The sequence below is a fragment of the Amphiprion ocellaris genome, chromosome 7 (genome assembly GCF_022539595.1).
Source record: "Amphiprion ocellaris isolate individual 3 ecotype Okinawa chromosome 7, ASM2253959v1, whole genome shotgun sequence".
NCBI classification, from domain to species: Eukaryota; Metazoa; Chordata; class Actinopteri; family Pomacentridae; genus Amphiprion; species Amphiprion ocellaris.
Window position 1 is genome coordinate 7,376,500 of NC_072772.1, and position 21,201 is coordinate 7,397,700.

The window sequence follows — 21,201 nt, forward strand, 5'->3', positions numbered from 1 at the left end:
AAAAACTCCTTCACTCCTGTGAAGATGAATGTCGCAAGGGTCAAATCTATCAGCTCCTGTTTACAAAAGCACAGCTCAGTCAGTCATTTAAAGTCTCTCCGGCATGACCGACTGTGACAATCATCCAGGCGATCTGACTGTGGAGCTGCTCAGACTAACAACCTGGTGTTTCTTTGCTCCGTGTGATGCCGACAGCTTTCTCATTTCTTTCCTTCCATTCACAGTTTGCCAGGCGCAGCCATTTCCAGATTATTCATGGAGCCAATGACACCGTAATGTCTTGTTCCTATTTTTTTGTGGACACATGCTGATAGTTGCTGTTTTCTCTTCTCACTTGCCTCAACGTTTTCTGGATGACTTGCTTAAGAGCTAAAAAATAAAAAAAAAAATCAAATACTAATGTTACTGACTAGTGTTGAAAGCCAATGAGCTGAAAATTAGAGCTGCAGAGAACAGGTAATTATGCCGGTATGTGGTGTGCTCTTCCTCACTCTGTTCCTTGACTGTTACAGATAAGTACGCTCCATATCCATGCGAATGCTTGGCAGACAGTTCAATTCCTTCTGGATGAAGGGGGGGTCTCACTCTCTCTCTCTCTCTCTCTCTCTCTCTTTCTGTGTGAGTGTCTCTTTTCCTCTCTCTCTCTTTTCCTTTGCTGGCAACAGCATCCGTACTGTTGGCAGGAGTGACCAGAATAAAAACAGCAACACCAGACATAGAGGAGGAAAAAAGCAAAGTGATCCATTGAACCAGAGTCTTTGCCCTCCTTTAATTACACCGACTCCCATATCTTTTTCACGTTTTTTTTTTTTTTTTTCACCCAGTGTTTGAGACTTCGGGGCTAGTAGTGGTAATTAGCAAGGAGAGAATAAAACCAGCTGATCGGGAGAGGGGTGGTGCATTTTGGAGCGAGATGGCTAACAGAAACATTCTGTTGCTCTTCTGTGGACTCTTCCTCTTAGCACTGCTTCAGCCCTCTCTACAAGGAGGTAAGTGAGTGCTTGCAGGTGAACGGAGCTCTAATCTTTGCTCATCAGTCACAGACTCAGAGCAGGTGCACTTTTTGACTGTTCCTGTGACCTAAAACTAAACATCATAAGTAATTTAAAGTTTTGTTGATACTCATTAGCTGTAAGTTATCAGGGAGTACCGAATTTAAATGAAACCTTTGATGTGAGAAATAAATTATGCATTATTTAAATTTGTTGCAGTGTATGAAATAAAAGCAGTTTAAGACTAACTTCTTTTTTTTTTTCTTACTTTTGGCCAAATCCCAAATACATTATATTTGGTTTGGTGGTTTTACTTTACTGATACTGATTCTAGTTTTTATGAAATCTCCATATGCTAATATTTCCATTGCATCACTGCTGTAGAAGACATCATAATAGACGCAAAGCAGGTTGATCTTTACCTCGTATTTACATCACATTTGTCACATGACATGTCCATTGATGCTAAGTTAGTAGTGAGGTTCAGTAGCTGTCTAGATATTTCTGACTTTGAAGCACATAAACCTGCATCCTAACTTTATTATAATGTAGTCCTGGCAATGTTATTAGCATATGTGCAAGCCAAATTTAAACTATTAAGCAAGCATTTGTGCTCTAAATGAGTTTTTAATGCATTTGTGATGGTGAAACTGGCTCCTACATGCACACACCTATGCACATCTATGTTTACATGGCTGAAAGTCCTGAAAAAATGTCAGGAAGAAGAGGTTCCAGCTGGCTCCTCTGTCTTCCCTGTAAAACCGCATAGTTTAGATTCACCTCTGATGAACTCCTGGATGGACAGACTGCACGTGAGAGTCACCCTGAAAGCTCTGAGCAGCTCTCCTTTTGCAACCATTTGAAGGGTTAGTTTCGAGTGCAGTTTGAAGTTGTGTCTTATCTGTATGAGACAGAGAGGGAGAGAGGTTGTGAGAGTGCCTTTCCTTCCACTATCATTCAGTTAGTGAGTTTGCTTTTTTCTCCTCCTTCTGCACGACTTCGATTGGTTCTCCGTCTCTGTGTGTTGGCTGAGATTCTCTGAGTTATTCAGCCCCCAACTGGAAAACATGTTAATCATCTGGGACTTGGTATGCTGCAGTCGAGTCCATTTTTTGTTGTATTTATTTGCTCAGAAGTCACAGTTGTTTGTATTTCTTATCTTTCAGTGTCCAAGTGGCCTTTCAGACGCAGTTTGATTAAGTTGTTAGATTCCTAAATTGAACATTTGGTGCATAGCTGTTTCATCTGCCTTTAAAAAAAAAAAAAAAAAAAAATTCAGTGACAAAGTTTATCAAGTCTGTCTTTGTCAGGTCGTAGATTGTGTCATCAAAAATCTCCTTCTTCTCCCCGTCTCATGGCTCATTTATCATTTCTTCTCTTGCACCAGCTGTATTTCTGTTCAGATTTTGAGGTGCTTTCAGGCAAAATATATAGCAGGTAAAGGAGCCAACAAATATCAATATTGGCTTAGCAGCACAACTTTGATCTCAAGTGAGTGTTGAATCCATCCATATCAAAAATTTCTTTGGAGCTCAAACTGGTTCCATCTGTTTCTGTGCACTCTGACCTGAAAAAAACCCTCTGGGCACGATCCAAAGGTAAATTATCTGTGAGTAACAAGAACCTCATTAACAACCAATCCACCCATTTAATGCCTCTGCCCAGAAAACACCTCTTTTACTAAAGAAATACACCCTTTTGAATTGTGACTGAGGGCCAAATCTGTCTGAATGCTTTCTGTCGACAAGTGTAAATGAGTTATGGACCTATAGAGGAAACATCTGGGATGGGCTTTGTTAATGTGCCATGCTGGCCTATGACCTATAGAAAGTGTTGGTTGGTTCATCTTTGTATGATGAAGGATGCAGGAGACCCACTTTACATTCTACCAGTGAAAATGTGTCAGATGCATTGACCTATTTACATGTTTTTCTTAACAAAATAAATTTGTACTGTTGCAGCTTCTGCTCAGTTGCATCTATTTTTCAGTGCTACATTAGACAACTGATTCACAAGCCTCAGCACATCAGCTTTCCCGTCCTGTTTCTTACCTTGACGCATATTGCATATCTCCAAACAACCTCAACAACCAACTGGACTTGTGTCAAAGTCATTAGTTTGGCTGAAAGGACAAACACAGTTAATGACACAACGCTGATGGGCAGAAATTTGGCTTTAAGCTCAGATGAAAAAGGGAAAAAACTTTTCTGTTCCCTCATAGTCTCAGAAGAATTATAGAGGTTGTGTGATGTTTTCTTTAGTACGGCTGGAAGCCAGTTTGCCTCATTTGGCATCGGCCAAGATCAGCCCTGAGGAATTTAATACATTAATCAGTGACACTTGCCTGGCTGTGGGTGAAGTTGAAAGAAATCAGCGCAGATTGGATGGCAAACGCTGGCTGTCACAAAACGCCAGTTGTGAATGGCAGCACTGCTGGTGGGCACCTTGTCTTCATACCCGTAGCAACCGGGCTTTATTGATCACGTGTTGTGAACACCTCTCAGGCTCTAATCCCTCTGCTGGCAGGGTTGAGTGCCAACCACAGCACAGTGGATTTATGTGACATATAGGCATCCCAGCGCTCACCGGCTCCACACTGCAAATTAAGAAACATACCATTTGAGGTACTGTCTGAACGGCACACAGATGTTGCTTTCTTCACAGAGGCTTTCTTCAGCTTGCTTAGCGCTGGATCCACAACAGCATTTTAATTTGTTGATGTTGAGTGGTTTGGTGTAATTTGCAGCGAGGTGACTTCATTCAGTACACATTTGGGTAGGAGCTGTTTGGTTACAGGCACTGATTGGGTTTGCTATTGTGAAAGACCCGTTATTCCATGTATACACGTCTTGCACTGGCACAAATCCTGAGAAAGCTGCGGAGATTGGATAGTTGCATCCACGTTTTACATAAAAGCGTGTTGCCATGCACTCTCTGCATTTCAGTTTCTATCCAGAAGCGATTAAGAAACCTGTTGGCTGAAAAATTTTCCTGTCAGAGTCTTTATTGTAACTACTGTTAAGAGTGCTGTAAGGATCAGACCAGAAGTTTAGAACGGATGAGTTGCTTTAAAGCACATAAATCCAAAAGGACTGCACTCCAAATGTCTGGGGCACAACTTCTTAGCGCAATACACGTGGTTTTTATTGGTAGTCCTACCTTTGTAAATCTACGTCCTGTTTAAAGCAGTGCTTCTTAACTAGATGGCCGACTTGCCGATTTGCAATCTAATATGCTCACGACTCAAACGCCTACAGGTTTCTCACAAAGCTTTCACTTATGTAGATACGACATGTGTACAACCGCAGTGAGGGTGTTCGCACCACTGCTCGAAACACATATCAGTGAATACTTTGCTCTTTGGTTGTGGGGAAATGTCGGTCCTAGCATCTTCCAGTCAGATGTTTGGTCTGCGATCTGCCAGTGCCAAGTGTTCAACAAAGAAGCACATTAACAGAGATGATTCATTCCAGCCACTCTGCAAGCAGCCCTCACCAGGCTGTGAGCTGCTGGGAGCGCTCAGGCCAGGCCAGCAATCTGAAATGGCTCCTGTCAGGAATGTTTTCATCCTCACCGGCCACCGCTAATGTCCAGCGTCTTCTAGGTTTACAAGCAACATGACAACATGAGCACAACATTATTGTTTTTTTATAAATATGAAACCATTACTGATGAAAAAAGAGGTCGTAATAAAATTAAATTCTGATTAAACACATGACGTCAGTTTAATCAAAATCCTCTGGAATGAAAACATTGTATGCTGTGTTGCATTAGTCCCTTTGTGGGGAATTGGAATTAGATTTTTGCAAGCAGTGGTGGGAGCAAACATGGCACCCTGAGGCATTTACAATCATTGGTCTGAACCAAACACAACTGCTTTTTTTGGTCAGATTTTAGCAACACAACTACTGGAGAACATTTCCCAAATACAGTTCATAAAATGTCTGCAGGCAGCATTGGACTGGTCATGAAGATTTTGCTCTCTTCACATAAATCACAGATTTTATGCCTTCATCCTGTGTTTGTCCTCGCCAGGATAAAACCAAAGTGTAAATGTCAATATTGTGTCATAAATCTGATTGATGATTCCTCACTTTTTATGCTTTGTTCTCTTATTTCAGGGAGTTCATTCCAAAGCGCAGCATAACATTTTTTTAAAGCAGAAACTCTCTTTGTTTCCTCTATTAAATATTTTTCACAAATCGACAGAGTTCAGTCAAATTGTTGGTATTTTCAGGTGGTGTATCAGTTCATTTTTTTAGGAAATGCCAAGCAGTGAATGCAGTCATTTATGGTGCTTTTGACATTTAATAACCGTATCAGCCCTACTGGGATCTGATCGCATAAATCAGTCTCTGGAATGAAGTCGTAAGATGAACAGTTTGTTCCATTAGCTTGTAGGGATTTCACATGGTTGATGGTTATCTTCAACCATGGCTTATTCCTCCGTCATGTTCTACTCCACGGCGCTCACACAGGAGAGTCTGCAGCTGTTCCAAATTCCTTTTTTTTTTGGTTTCAAAGGCATGACTTTCCTAATCTTGTAACGATCCCTTGTCAGCTTCCAGTGGAAAGCCTTCACCCAAGACACCGAAAGGCAAACCATGACAGGAGTTTAATCTGGTCTCCTCACCTCCCACTAATGTTCTGCTTTAGGGAAGTGTCACTAAAGATGAGGTTGGGCAAGTCTAGAAAGGGAAGGTAGAATCATGCGGGTGCGAGAATAAGATGGATTTTATGTTATACATTTTTTTTTTGGTTTCTGAGATGCTTCTCACATTTTTCGCCTCCACCCTCCTTCACGCTGTGGAAAACAGTGCAAAGGGTGACTGATAGGCCAGCTGTCACATGTCTGATAACGGGAGATGTGAGGGTGCCAGGAACCACAGTGTTTGCTTCACTACTCCGTTGCTCTGGTTGCCGTATGAGAGCTTTCCATAAAGAAACAACCAAACCTCCTCTTGTGGGACAGTGGTTTTGGATACATATGAACACAGCAAACACTTGCTAGTTTGCCAAAACATTTTTTTTATTAGCGGTGCACTGTGTGTACATGTGAGGTGGTTGGAGCAAAGTAAACACCACAGCGTAGTTTTCCTCAGCACTTCCCAAACTGTGTCCTGTTATCGTAGATGGTTCTGCAAGTCTTTGGAGAAGGTAATTCCATAATTCCCTTTTTTTCTGAGGGTGCATGTGTGAGTATTGCATGTGGACTCACAGGAGTTTGTTTTGCCTGCCTAAGAGTCCAGCAAATTGTTCAGTCAACTCCAATTATTAAACAACCACAGCAGAGTGGCGGGGAAATGTCACATTACTCACCAGCTGCAAATGAAAGACAACTAAGCTTTTTCAAGTCACAAAGAGTAATTGTAAAAACTGCTATTAACACGGAAATTACCATGGAAAAACCCGTCATTGGCTTTCGTTTGATTTAACAACAAAAACAGGTTCTGACTTATAATTTCCTACCTTCTCTGCTACCCAGGCATTATTTTTGGGCCCAGTAACCCAGATCCTCCATAAAATGAAGTGTATAGGCCAATATAAATGTTCCACTTCTTCTGTAATTGTGATAAATTCATGAATCACAAAAGGGTTTTCTGTGCCAATACTAATGCAGATCAATTAACTTGCCAGCTAAACAGCTGATAAACATGTCACTTTCTACTTTCCAGGCTGATGCTCAAAACATGACATTATGCTAAATTAAACATACGAGCTCCTCCCACTTGTTGGCTTGTGTCTTGTGAACTATGTCATTTTATCAAAATTCAAAACAAGGGAACCAGAGAAACTAAAACACTTGCATGCACATATGTTGTATATGGAAATGATTTTGATGTAAGACTTTGAGCTTTTCACACCCCATCGAGTTGTTTAAGTGCAAATTTGAGTCCTCTGGAAATCAAATTCAAAAGATTTTCTCAGCAACTGTGCTCACTTGTTAGATGTGGGTTTTAACAACAGTGTGAAAGTGGTCACAAGATTATCTCTCCTAAAGAAACTGAGTTGTTAAAAAATATATATTTCTGGTGGATATAACTTGTCAACTACACATGATATGTTATGATCCTGAAATTTTCCACATAGCTGCAACCAGCATTTTTGAAATACTACAATAAGTTGTGTAACTTCAGCGAAGAAACTGTTTTATCAAACAATACCTATCACCATCGTTGTCTGTCTAAAACCTCTGATTAATGACGTTCAGTTATGCTGTCTGGGGTTGAAAATCACAAAAATATCAAAAGATCTGACAGGTTGATGGACAGTGGGCATACCTGAAAATAAAATATTATAGTTCCAGACAAAAAATACACATTATAATGAAAAATGTTGAATTCTTTTCTCTGGATGGTTCTTCAGTTGCAAACACACATTTAGCATGTGTTAACCCAGCAACCATGTCCCAGCATGCTTCCACATGGCCTGAAAATTGGGCGGCCCAAGTGGGAACCATAATGTTTGTACACCAGCTCCATATACGTAAACCCTTTACGTATGCTTGCATGTGGCATGTATGTTAGCAATTATCCTCAAGACCACGTAAGACACTGTACAGAAGTAGCTTTTTGCCCTTTCTTTATTCTCTTTAGTGTCTTTACTTAGTTTATTTAAGCCACGTCGGCCTGTGAAGTGCAGTCTTGACTCAATTAACCTCAAAACTTGTCTCTCTTGACACGTTTCAACTCCCCGTTGCTTCTACAGTGTGGGCTGAGAATGTGGATCACCTGCTGGGCTCATGAACAGCAGCTCAGGTGAAGATGGCACATTTATACAACCTGGTCCTTGCAGTGAGTGGAGTGATGTTCCCATTCTCCTCCTTTATTTTAAACCCAAAAGGAGGTTTAGCAGTAGCTGTTTGATTGGGAGTAGTATCTTGTGACCACAGTGACACAATTCCAACATCAAGCATCAATGAGCCCTTTAAAGAAGGCAGGAGAAGAGGATGGAGGCACAAGTCGGCAACAGGACTCATTATTCTTACATATGAAAAGTGAAAGATTAAATACAGAATCTTAGTAAGCGCACAAACATGATGCGTTTATGACTGAGCTGCTGCAGAGAACACTTTGAAGTATAAAAATATACATGACATGTAGAAAAACCTAAAACTCTGAAGGTAAAATGCATTGTTGTTCAGTGGAGTTCTGCATTGAAAGCACCAGAGTGAGTCACGATCTGGTTGCTACAGCTTCAAAATTAAAAACTACCAAGAGACACATTTATAGAGTGCAACTGAGTCGCCCAATGAGACGCTTCCCTGATCGCAAGACGAGCTGTGATTGGTGGACGAAGTTTCACAGCATGATGAAAAACTCTTGGAACTTGTCAAGTCTAAGCTTCATTTCCACTTCTTGGTTAGGTTCGGGAAAACATCACATTTTTGTTGGCACTTTTACATTAACTTCTTGTCGGAAGCTTGGTTAAGGTTAGGCACCAAAATTACATGGTTAGGTGAAGGAAAATAGTATGCTATTAGTTCCAAAACAACACTTTCCGTGTTTAAATCTTCCCCTCCATTTTATGGATCATTACGCCCAAACTAATACATCATTCACTGGCTGAAAATGAGCGTCCATAAATTTGAAATGTGTTTGTAAAACTTTACAAACTAGCAAAAAACTGAAAATGCGTAATAAGAATGTGGTTTAGCTGTATATGTAATTTCTGGTAGACAGAACTGTCCAGTCCAGGCGTGTTAACGAGACTCAGTCGCCAACAGATGCATTAATGTTTACTGAACACGTGAACATGAGTCAATGAACGGAATCTTCTAGTTAAATCATGCGCAACATTGGAATTGCCAGCGTCCTTTTTCAATTCATTGGGCAGCATAAAAATGTTTAGGCGCGGCAATAAAGTATTAGAATGTTTGGAAAAACTCTGCACGCCGTGATTAACATGCAAAATATGGCAGAAAGTGTCCGTATCTCACTCCCAAACCATGAACCTTCCATATCCCTTTGACTTATTTCTTTTTTGCTGATGACTGGCTGTATTCCTAGCTTACTGACACCCCATCTACTACAGCTGGACCACATTCAAGTCGAAAGTAGAATGGTGATAAATTAAAATCACTGTCAAGATTCCTGTGAGTGCATGTACATCATCGCCCTCTTAATGCACTCACAGCACTCCACAGTAACCGCAACGGTGAAAAATACGCACTACAGGCCATTCAGTGTGCAACAGTCATTGCCCTGAAACTGATAGCAAGAAGGCGTATTTCTTATCGGATCCTGTTGCAAACAGTAATTTACCGATGCTTCCCTGACTTTTTCATACCATTTGTCTTAACAAGTTCAAAAACCTTAACATTTCTTCCTCTGGTCCAAAGGAAATAACTTGCAGCAGACAGATTTGTACACATGAGGCAAAGTTGTTTCTGTAAGATCAGATCACTAAGTCACACAAAGTGATTTTTAAAATTTTTTTGCATGTTTTTTTAATTTGTAAGCGTAAATCATAACACAGACACTTAGGGCAAACTTTTGACCCAAAACATCTGTAAAATAAATTCTGCCTCGTCTGATCTCTCATGCTCTGCAAGTCAATCTTGTCCATCACGCACATTCCAGCTCATTCCCATGACCCGGTTGAGTTTACAAGTAATGTAAGTGGATGCTGATGAAGACAATTATAACTATCAAGAAAAAATCTTCAAATTTTTTGATTTATGTCAGGTCACTTGGCAGAGGTCAGTGTGTGCCTTATTTGATGCGTGGTCTCAGTGAACCTGATGCACTCTGTAGCAGCGGCACAGTAGCTCGATGGGATTCAGAGCGAAAAGGAAAAGTGGAGCAGACACACTCCCTCTTGCCTCACTTGCAGTGCCGAGACAGGAAATCCTCCTTTTGATTGTAAAATGAGGGAGCAGAATGGAGAACAAACAATCTGCAGCCGCCGTGTGGTGCCTGAACCTGAGATCTGTGCTGTGGAGCTCACATTAACTAATACATGCTCACATGTATCAGCGGCAGTGACTTTGCCACTTCCTAATAAGGTACAGAACCCTGAATGTTATCCTCATTTCTGTTTGCAGGGTTCAGTATTACAAGGCCAAACCACGAGAAATCTGATCAGCTTTACCTTTGTCCAACTCCAAACGCTTTCCAGTTAGGTTGTATTAAGAGACGCACTGTCTGTTCATTCATGGAGTCATGTTTTGTGTGAAGTGAAGCTAACTCTTCCCATTTACACTTGTGCTGGAAATTCTCCTACATTACACATGATTGTACTGAATTCTCGGCACTCGACCCAGGACTAAAGAAAAGATTTTTGCTCTTAATCACAAACAAATGTTTTTATCATCAGATGTTAAGTGCCGTTTTGGAGTATCTCATAAAATATGGCAACGCTGTCCTGGCTAGTTTCAACATAAACAACTCAGAGTTATCAGCACGTTCAACTGCTGCAGCAAAGAAATGCAGATTCTCATCTTGCAGTCAACCCACACTTGGTTCCATCCACTGATCAGCACTGACTGTTCTGTTTTTTTAAACTGCAGCTGCCAAATAGAAAGAATCCCAATGTTACTGCGGCACAAAACCATTTAATATGTCACAACTTGTTAGTGAGATGGCCAAACCCTTCTTCAATGCTGGCGTACTCATTAAACTGCACAGATTTGTACTTTTTTTGGCATTTTTCAGTGGCACGTGTTGTGAATTTTCATTCAGCTAGATCGGACAGTAATGCCTTGTAATGTTCTTCCCCTAATGGCCGCACTCAGTGGACAGAACTCGAAGCCCAGTTTTTGCACAGTGTTCTCTAATAAACACATGAACACCTTTGACATGTGGTTTAAATTAATTGGCCTCCCAACATATGTAAGAGCCATTAAATATAATAATTGTAGTCTTGCAGCCCCATTCTTTCATTCGTACTCTGGTTTTGTGATACAAACCAGGTTTTTCCCTTGAAAAATGTAACTTTGTAGTTCTGGCCTTAGCTCACCAGTCCCGTCGGCCCAGAACAACTGGAGTCATTTTATCCTCCCTTTTCTTTTATTTCTGTTGTTGTTCCTAGCACACATGAGGCCACCATGTCTGGAATCCAGAACGACCATCTCAGGAGTTACTCTGGGTCGCGGCCAGAAATCAGGCGAGAAATAAGGCCAGGGGATGTCGGTGGGGGTTAAGGGTGTCCACAGTGCTGCAGTGGTTTTCTCAAAAGCAAGTTTCCAACTGCGGTACCTCATCAGTATGAAAAGAATTCGAATTACTCCTCATCAAACCTATAAAGTTGTTTGTTCTTTTTGCTTTCACTGTGAGCTGGAGCTGCTGTGTTGGGGTTTCATCCCCATCAGCGCTGTGACCCGGAGCAGATGTGGACGCCAGGGTTAGACTTCACTTCTGCAGTCTGGGTCACAGATGATGAATGTGTTTGAGAATGCTTGTCTAATAAACGGGGGTCATTGTTTAGAAATGCTCTTACAAGCATAGCAATTTAAAAAAAAAAAAAAAAAAAGAAAAAAGCGAAAACATTGATTGCCGGGAACTGCTTGGCTGCAATTGTAGCTAGTATCACATGTTGGTGATGGAGGATGACGTTTTGCTGTTTCTGTTGTGCGTTGCAGGTGTGTACATACCACCTGGTGCTGGGTTTGGACCTGGAGGAGCTGGACCAGGAACTGGATTCTTTCCAGGTAGTAGAGCATCCGGTTACTGTCTGGACAGCTGACCAAACATGATGCAGAACACAGCCACAGCAGTCACCATCTGTTTGTCTTTAGCGAAGCTGTAACATTTAAAGTAAACTACTGCAGAGCAATGGCTTTACTAAACAGAAATACTACCATCTGAATGTAAAAACTGAACTAAAAGTAAACATACTTGCAAAATGCGTAATGAGTAATGTACAATATAATAAAAAGACACACATTTGTGTATTGATAGGACAATAACTGGCAAGCTTTTGTCACCAAATAGAAACTTTTCACAGTTGTCTTGACATTAATGATTTAAATGGTTGATAACAGCTCACACACAATTATTATGCTTCTCCAGTATTTGTCTTTCTTTCATGTGAAGTCGAGCATTCATGGTAAAGTAGACTGATAAACGTAACAAATACCAACTTTTTTGCTTAAACTCAGTCAAAACCTATCTGTTACTTTGCTGTTTGCATGCGAACCATAAATCAACGGTGTGTATGACTGTTGTTTTACTAGGAGCTGGAGGAGTCCCTGCAGGCTATAAACCAGCTAAAGCTGCAGGTGAGTAGAAGACACTTTAGATTTATGATTTTTCCCCAAATATAAAAATATGTTTTAAGAGTTTCGGGTGATTTATCATGAACTGGTGCATGCAAGAGTATATGAATAATTTAGACATAAGAAACTAACCATTTCTATGTAGTATTCTATATTTTGTGTATCTTCTGAGAATGTTTTTCACTTAATTTTGACCTAAGAGCACATTTGCAGATGAATCCAAGACATGCTATGGCGATCTCTGCAGAGTCCCACATTAGTTGAACTCATTCCAAATTAAATATTTTCCGTACAGTAATCTGTCAGCCATGAAAGCAGTGTTGCTGTCTCAGATATCTGCTTGCCCAAATGGCCTTTTCCTCCATTAGACATGATGCACAGCCACAGATATTCTGTCTGGTGTTTGTCATTTCACACATCCATAGCAGATACACTCGTCTCTGCACACACAGACCACTTTAGCAACAGGTCGCCAACCGAATGCAGCGTCCTGGCATGGCTTCAGCTCCCATTTGTTGAACAAGTATCACTCTGTGCACTTGTCTTTCCTTAAGCCAGGATTACTAAAGGCACGACAGCAGGGACGACACGTTTGATCTTTAACATTTTCACATTTGAGTGCACGTGCACATTAGGTTGGCGCATCCAGCAGCGTAGCATTTATGTTCATGAAATCAAGAAGAAACAGATTGGCATTCTAAAGGCAAATTTCCTTGTCAGCACTCAGCTTTGATTTGGTCAGATCAGGGGGAAACACATGGAGAGACTTCCTTGTCACATCACCACCAAGTAGGAATAATTAAATGCTAAGGATATTGCTGTAGCAGTAAACAATGTGTTTGAGGGCAACTGCTGTTATTAAGGCACTTTATTGGAAGACATTATGAGTATTGGAAATTTGCGGTGAGTAATAACGATCACTGTGATCTAAAAAAAATACCCCCAAAAAATCAAGAGGACATGACGACATGACGTGAACATTGTTTGCAGATGCTGATACAACTATGATGAATGACTTTAATGACTGAATTGACCACACTCACGCATGTCTCTGTTTTAACCCTGACAGTAGGAGGTTATGGAGGTGCAGGCCGAGGTGTTGTCCCAGGTGGTGTGGTACCAGGAGGTGCTGGAGGTCTGGGCTTTGGAGGACTGCCAGCAGGTACGAAGATGGAAAAAAACACCTCGCACACACCTAATTTAGCAGAATCAATCAGCTCATATTTCCATATTCAGACCCCACATCCTAATATCGTTAATCAAAAACAAGCATGAATATGTCTTGAATAGAAAGATAAACGTTTGGCAGAAACTGTTTTTGTATATTTTGCAAAACAAGACAGTGTAAAGGTGCAAGAAGTGTAAAATATTCTTGTGACATGGAATTATTAGAATTTTGGCTCAAAACCCTGACATACTGCATTTATTTTCACCCAACAGGACAAGGTGGAAAGGCCCCTAAACCAGGTAAGATGTAACAATTACAAATGTCACTGTGCTACGTGTCCAGATTTTCAATATAACAAATCAAAGTTCTCTAAAATTATTTGAAAATGTATCCACATCCTGTCCATGTTCTTGTGCAGTTTACACTGTACAGTATAACTGTGAAGCAATGCTGCAATAGAGGAACTTTACAAGATGGAAAATACTCTGCTTTCCATATACTGCTGGAGCGCCTTGAAGGGAAGGAAGTGTAATGTATTGTTATGGGGCGGATAAAGCAGGTCGGTGTATTGACTGTATTACATTCGCACACAATCAGAACAGGCAGACTTGCACAGATGCAGTACAATAGCTGAAGAGATATAGTCTTTTGATCGGTTGTCACCAGTTCTTCTTATCACCGCTGTGTTTTCGCCGGGCCTGGTTCACACTGGCTTGGCAGCTGTTTGGGGCGTCCTGACCGGGCGGGTCCACGCAGAGATTCCCCCACTGTTACACCTCTGCTGTATTAAGAGTATTAAGGAGTGTTGATTAGCGGAGTGCAAACAGCCATCAACGCCTGCCAAACAATGGTGCCAGAGCACTGATTAATGTTATTGTAACGTTGGACCCTCACAATATCTGGAAACCTCCGTGTCGAAATTTACCACGGCCCTTCTCTGCCGATACTGTACAGTAAATATTTTCCTTTGCTGTATTTCAGTCTGAGCCACATTGGTGCTCTAGCAATGTTTAGCCATCATTTAATTTCCCTAAGAACCACTGATACAATCTCAGCCTACCTCTCTGTGTTTAGGAAGATAAGGAACCAAGCAATCGTCTTATAGTCCCGATAACACATGGAGCGGGTTACAGAAGGGTCCCAGCGGAGTGCCACACCCCTGCCCTCTAACAAGAGTTGCTGGAGAGCCATTTTGTGAAAATGACCTAATATCCAGTATTTGGTGGAAGTTGACTTTGGCTGGAAACAGCCCAGCATTACTTGGGAAATACTGCTCTTGCTTTTGTATGCATTTGGGTTCCCCCTCTCCGTTACCAGGTGTAAATGGGAGAAATTAGGTTAGTGAGAAAAAGGAAAGCAAACAATGTTAACAGCAGCTCCTTGTTTTGTTTTTAATCAACTTGGGTCTTGGCACTGTCATTTATAATCCATACTTTACCCTGTTGTATGGAAAAAACTAAGGAAATAGCCAGAGGTCAACTAAGGGTTTTACGAATTATTCAACTGAAATGAGAAACTTAAATTCACAGAGCAGTTACTATTCAGTACTTTGAGTACTTTCCATTCCGTCACAATAATATTGCTTGAAACTGTCTAAATCTGAAGAACGCTTGTGTACCTTACAAATGTGAGGTTTTCCATTATTATATGAATATACCTCTACAGTTCATCTACAGTTGAGCCTCATAAAGCTGCAGGTTGATTCCGTCACACCAGTCAGTGTTTGGCTTGTGCTTCAGAAAACATGCCACAAGAAATTATATTCTACCAGCACATGAAAAATCACAGACCCTTTTTTTGAATTAACTTTTAATATTTAATTTAGGAGTCTGTTGCTAAAGGCTCATCAGTGCAAACACTGGTAATCTGCTCATAGATGCAACCTCACACACGTATAGAAAGAAGTGCCCATTCGTTCTAGTGTGAAAGTCAAGCGGTGACATTGCATTCCACAGATATGCACCTTGCCTGGCCTGTAATGGAGAACAGCAGCTGGCTATGTGAGTAGCGTGACTGCAGTGAATTGCAGCACAGCTCATGCAAGACCTTGTAAATGTTACACTAATTGTGAAGCTTGTCAGCGTCCAGCTTTGACAATACACTGAAAGCCGGGGAGAGGAACTTTCTCCTTATGAACAGCTGTTGGACACCGTCTCCTTTCCTCTTTTGCCTCAAGCAAAGGTGGATATGATCCTCATAGTGTGATTGCCAAAACTTGGCTTTCGTAGGCTAGCCTCTTGTCACTTTCATGCAGTGAGAAGGCAGTTTAACGAGAAACATTGAGGTTACTGTTTTTGCTGTTTATGTAGTTTTATTGTATCATTAGAATGGCCTGTTTCAGGTTGAGAGGCGCTGTGAGTGGGTGGGAAATCCACAGTATGTGTCTATGATTTGCTTGCCAGGGGAATACAAACTGAAGCTGATGGACAACATATTGTCTGTCTCACCTTTCTAACACTGTCTCAAACTGACAACAGCGATATCTGATAACACTACATCAGTCTTAGAGCAATGAAAACTTATGGGAAGTCAGAATCTGTAAGCAATTTCACTGCTCTGCCTAGATTGTTGAAATCATACACTAGATGGATGACATACTGTCATCACCATTATATTTTCAAATATATTTCCCATTTCTACTTGTCAGTAGGGTCCTTCAAGACTACATGAGAAACATCTCTGATTATTTGTCTGTGTAGATTCTCAGTCATCCAGGTCATGGTAATCCAAAGAGCTTCAGTAAAGGGCAACTGGACATCTGTTTGGTTCTTGTACCAGGTATTTATTTTAACTCTAAGTCATGTGACTCAAGAAACACTCAGAAATTGTGAATATGTGAATGGTGGTCAAACTGCCTGGGGAGGAATGTCAAGACTGCATTATAAGTGGCTGATAACTGGTCACTTAGAACAGCCATTTATAAACGGGAGGTTCTCTATATACAAAACTAAATGTAACATGAATAAACTTTATTATTTCCTCAGATAGATTTTCTTCTGTATTTGTGAAGACAACAACTCCCATGACCCCACAATAATTCCCCACATTGATTAAGAGACCCCTTGTGGCACAATTGTACAGTTAATTTTGGATTCATTGTAATTAATGACTGCTAACATGGTCGACTATCAGTAAAAGAGATTGCTGGAAATTTGAATGCAATGAGGGTACTTCAAAAAGTTCTGGGCCTTACCATGAAAACAAGATGTGTAGCTCCCATTCTGGGGCATAACTATACACTATAAAACTTTTTATCACTGTATACAAAAAGTCAGATGTTTGAAGCAGTCAAAGAAAAAAAGAGAGGGAAGCATTGAGCTGGCTGTTGCTCTGGGATAATGTGTCCATCCACACAGCATCAGGTGGCAGAAGCAGTCAGATGTGGATTTGAACTGTTGTCCCCATGAACCTTACTCACCCGACCTGAACAATCTGACTTTTGTTTGTTTCCCAAATTGAAACAATGCCTTATGGTCACCATATTCAAAGTGTTGATGAGTATTGAGGCTCACGATGTGACCTTCATTAGCTAAGGTATAGCAACGCTTGAACATCGGTAGACCAAGTGCATCGAAGTTAAAGTAGACTATGTTGAGAAATACTGCATGAATAATCCAATGTTTTTGTGTGAGGCCAAGAACTTTCTGAAGTACCCATGTAAATCACACCTAATTCCAATTCACAAAGTCTGTTGCTTTATGCAGGGATTGTCTGATTACTCATCAGATCACTTACATTCTTGGGTTCCTGAAGACGTGTCACCTCTCATCCAAGAGGTCAGCTCTGATGGATGAGAGCTGAAACGTCTTCAAGAACCAGAAAGAAAAGGCCAGTTGCCTTCTACTGAAGCTCTTTCATTATTGTGTTGAGAGTGACTGGCAGGCAGCTTTTTATTACTCTCTAGGCTCATAAAGTTTGTGGTTGGTACGTGTGAGAGACTAGTGATGACTAAAGGAAAGAAGCTGAAAGCTGGTTGGCAGCGAGTCACTTGGGCCTTCCCCTTGGCCTGGCAAGCTGTTGTTCATCATAGCCGCCCGTCTTCTAGTTTTGTTTTTTGTGGCTGCTACAAAATTAAACAAAAGTGGAGACAGTTTGCCTACATTTTCGTCAGATGACATGTAGGCATCCGCTGAAGACTCTCTGTGCAGTCCGACGGTAGCTGGACAAAGCTGACCCTCTACGTTGCTATGTATGACCACCTAATGCACTGAAGTAGCTCTCCCAACCACCAACCAGCCAGAGAGTAAGAAGGAAATTGATATTGTGAGCCTGGCAATATGAGCGTACTGTTCAGCTTAATGTTATGATGCAGTTATAGTGCTATAAAACCCAGCAACACAACCGACAGCCTCCAGAATGAAGGCAGGATTTATTGCAAAGCTATTTATTAGCTTTTTGATTACATTGCAATAGATTTTAAGATACGTGCATTGTATAAACTGGCAGCTGAGTGATTATAGCCCTCACCTCGTAGCTCACCTTTACTTTGGCTCCTCACTGCCACTAAATAAGCATGCAAAGTATAGGAAAAACAGAGAAAGTAGTCCCAACAATTAGGTGCAAGATAAAATCATTCTAGGAAATTTCGCAATCCATGTAATTTATGATGATTGATCACATTGGATAATGTAGAAATATGTTTCCGCAAGTTGTTTTTGACAGTCTTATGAAATCTGGAATCATACGGCCTCCATCACAGCAGGCCAACCTGTTGTAGAACAGAGAGTTTTAGCTGCTGATTGCAGCAAATACGCAGTTGGACTTGTGTTCGCAGCCTGTGGCCAACACTTTACTCTATTTTGAAGGTAAAAAACCGCAGATGAGACGCAGAAGATAAATTACTTTTTTGCTCTTATCAAGAAAATTGTTATTTCACCAAATACTCACCCAATTTTAAACCGCAAACTCTGCATCATTTTTGACAGCTAATCTTTGTAGGATTTAAAGTGCACGACCCATCAGCGCACCTGATTCCTTCAAACTGTCCGGTTCATATCGCGGCCATTGTTTCGAGAAGAATCAGCAAACTTCTCTGATTCACAACAGGAAGGCTGAGGAGAGGCTGAGAAACGGAAAGATACACTGGACATGGGGAGGACAGACAAGAGACAGGGTTAAGCAAGGAGGACAGAAAAGGTCAATAACTCTTGTGAAATACTCTACAAGCGTCATACACGTACGACACCTCTCACCAACACACACTGAACTACGTATGCGCATTCACTGCGGTAACACATATGCTCAGACAGCCTGCTGAGAAAAAGGAGACTGATAGATTGTGGCGAGGATGAAAGTGTTTAGCCAGAAGAAGATGAGCTCGGAGGAGGTTTAGTCTCCTGGAGCACATGTGCTTTTCATTACCGCAGCTCAGACCTGTCCTCTGAGCTGTCAGAGACTGGAAGCATCTGCATGTGAATGTGACCATGACTGCGAGTGTATGTAAATATGTTTATGATGTTAATACGCATGCACTTCCAAGTGTGACCACATGTGACACACACATTCATAACTACTGAATATGTGTCCTGACATGGGTTTGGTGACATCCTGTTTCCCTTTCGGCACGCAGACACACTTTCTTACTCAGACATAATGTGAAAAATGGCCCTTTTGTCTGTTCTTACCCAAATATCTTTCCTCATAGTCTCCTTAATCTGTCCCACATAGAGTCTCAGTGTCAAACTTTCAACATCTTGGAACCTGAACTGTCTGCAGAGGAAACTTTTTTTTTTTCTATCCGAGCACACAGCCACCCCCGCACTGGACTCAGCCCACCCAACATACACACAGCCAGCTCAGCTTGTTTGTTCACATTGGAAGTGCCTGTTGTTTTCCAAACAATTTTTCTCAGATGATGTCACCCGTTGCTTTTCTTACCTTCTTCAATATTCTCACTAACTCCTCTCCAGAAATTAAATTGATATCAGAGTAATGCGAGATAAGATATGGGTTTTATTGGCTTTTATTGGAGTCTAATCAGTCACGCATGCCACACATTACAGCTCCTAACTCTCCGCAACGAACCAGAACTTCCACTCAGTAATATCCCCCCTGCCTTAGTTTGCAGGGTGGTTTTCTAACAAGCATGTTACTACCAGTCTATTGTTTTTCTATGTTCAGTTAGCTGATGGACCATCCCTTGGCATGCTCTCACAGCCTCTCCCCTGCTTCGTTTGCCAGCAGGACTGCAGCTTCGACCTCCATCTTTGTGCATTTGGCGGGACAGCTCAAGTGTTGTTTATACAGTGATAGAGAAATTTCTTGCTGTTATTTTCTCGAGCCCATTAAAGATAGATCACCAGTTGGTTCAGTCGCTGCTAAAAGTGGACTAAAATCTGCTCCACTTGAAGGCCTGTTTTGTAGGTTCACGGCTAAGTGAGCAATTACAACTGCTGTTTATTGAGTTTTAAGAGCAGATTGGTCCATTTACAGCAGATTATTTGTTACGCAAGTTGATTGTATCTGTTCCACATTTGGTGGATAGACAGTAATGCATAACAAAACACAAACAAAAAAAAAACAAAAAACTTGGAGTGCCAGACAAGCTGCAAAACTACAGAAAATAAATATATATGACCATTTAATGTTTATTGGAGAGTATTTCCCCATGGATAAAACATAATAAATTAATAATCTAACTGAGTATTAACAACAGTCATGAATATAATGTATATGTAGTTTTATAGATATATTTAAATTGAAATGCTATATTTATATATAATGATGAAAATTGTATTTTTTGACATATTGCTGATACTTAGATAGATATTCTGCCGATGAAACACATTCATTCAACATTTTTGTTGTGAAAACATCTGTAATATATGCAAGATATATCTAATTTAATAAGCAAATATATGTAAAATTTCAGAACCATAAACTTCTTTTTCTATTAATTGTCACTCTTTGTATCTAATTTTAAAAATATACTTACCGTTTTAAGCTTGAATTCAACAGTTTGATCTATTAAATAAAAAGCAAAAAATGTGAATGTTTTTTAACATTCTTTTTTTATGTAAAAAACAAACAAACACACTTTAAAAGACATTGTATTATAGTACATGGCATGGCAGATGATGATGGATTCACACAGAGCTTATATTTGAGCTTAATCTGCAAGACGTTACAAATGTAAGGTACTGCTTTACGTTGTGATGCAACTTAAAACAACATATTAGAAATACATCATTTGAAACTGTATCTGCAGACAGGTGTCCTTACTCAATAATTTATTCTTGTATCACTTAATTGATTCAATAAATCTTGTGTTCCCTGTGCCTTCATTTAAATGCTTACATGTAGAATTGATGTGCATCAGAGAACAGAAATTGTCTCACCTCAGTAAAATGTGTCTCTTGCATTTCTCAAAGCTTATCAGGCCCAATGTTGGACCCGTGGATATAAATGATTTTTAAATTACTTCAGTTTTGGCCCTTCAGGCCTTGCAGGTATCCTGATGTGCTACTCCACAGCAGTACCTCTACATATCTGTAATGTATAATTTGGTAAACAGCTTTTCCACTATCACTGAAACAATTTATCTTTATTACTCGTTTTCTTTGTACAGTCGCCCAAATATGTGTCATAGTGAAATACCTCACATGACTGCACAGTGATCACAATGACGCAGGAACCTGGAAAATGCTTTTGAGGCTGACTCAAGGAGGGTAACGTCAACGCTTCAATTTGCACGTTTTGAGTCAAGCTGACCTGTCGAACGCTAGTCTCTTTTCTCAACCCTGAGTTGTCAGAAAAGTATTCAGTGGAATGGCAGTTAGATGCACATGTGGACCATCTGGGAGAGGAAACACACTTGGCCAACT

The 21,201-nt window shown here is 40.6% G+C and overlaps 1 protein-coding gene across 4 annotated transcripts in view; it reads left to right on the plus strand.

The window, feature by feature from the left end:
• The first annotated feature begins 705 nt into the window (after positions 1-705).
• elna (elastin a) overlaps positions 706-21,201 on the plus strand; it is a 40,996-nt gene continuing 20,500 nt past the window's right edge. Inside the window, exons 1-5 of one of the 4 annotated variants that reach the window (XM_055012444.1) lie at positions 706-989; positions 11,575-11,643; positions 12,169-12,213; positions 13,280-13,372; positions 13,651-13,677. In XM_055012444.1, the coding sequence (XP_054868419.1) occupies positions 914-989; positions 11,575-11,643; positions 12,169-12,213; positions 13,280-13,372; positions 13,651-13,677 (310 nt within the window). In that variant the 5' untranslated portion in view covers positions 706-913. The remainder of the gene's footprint in view (positions 990-11,574; positions 11,644-12,168; positions 12,214-13,279; positions 13,373-13,650; positions 13,678-21,201) is intronic. The other 3 variants (XM_055012443.1, XM_055012442.1, XM_055012441.1) reach the window with 3 other exon arrangements.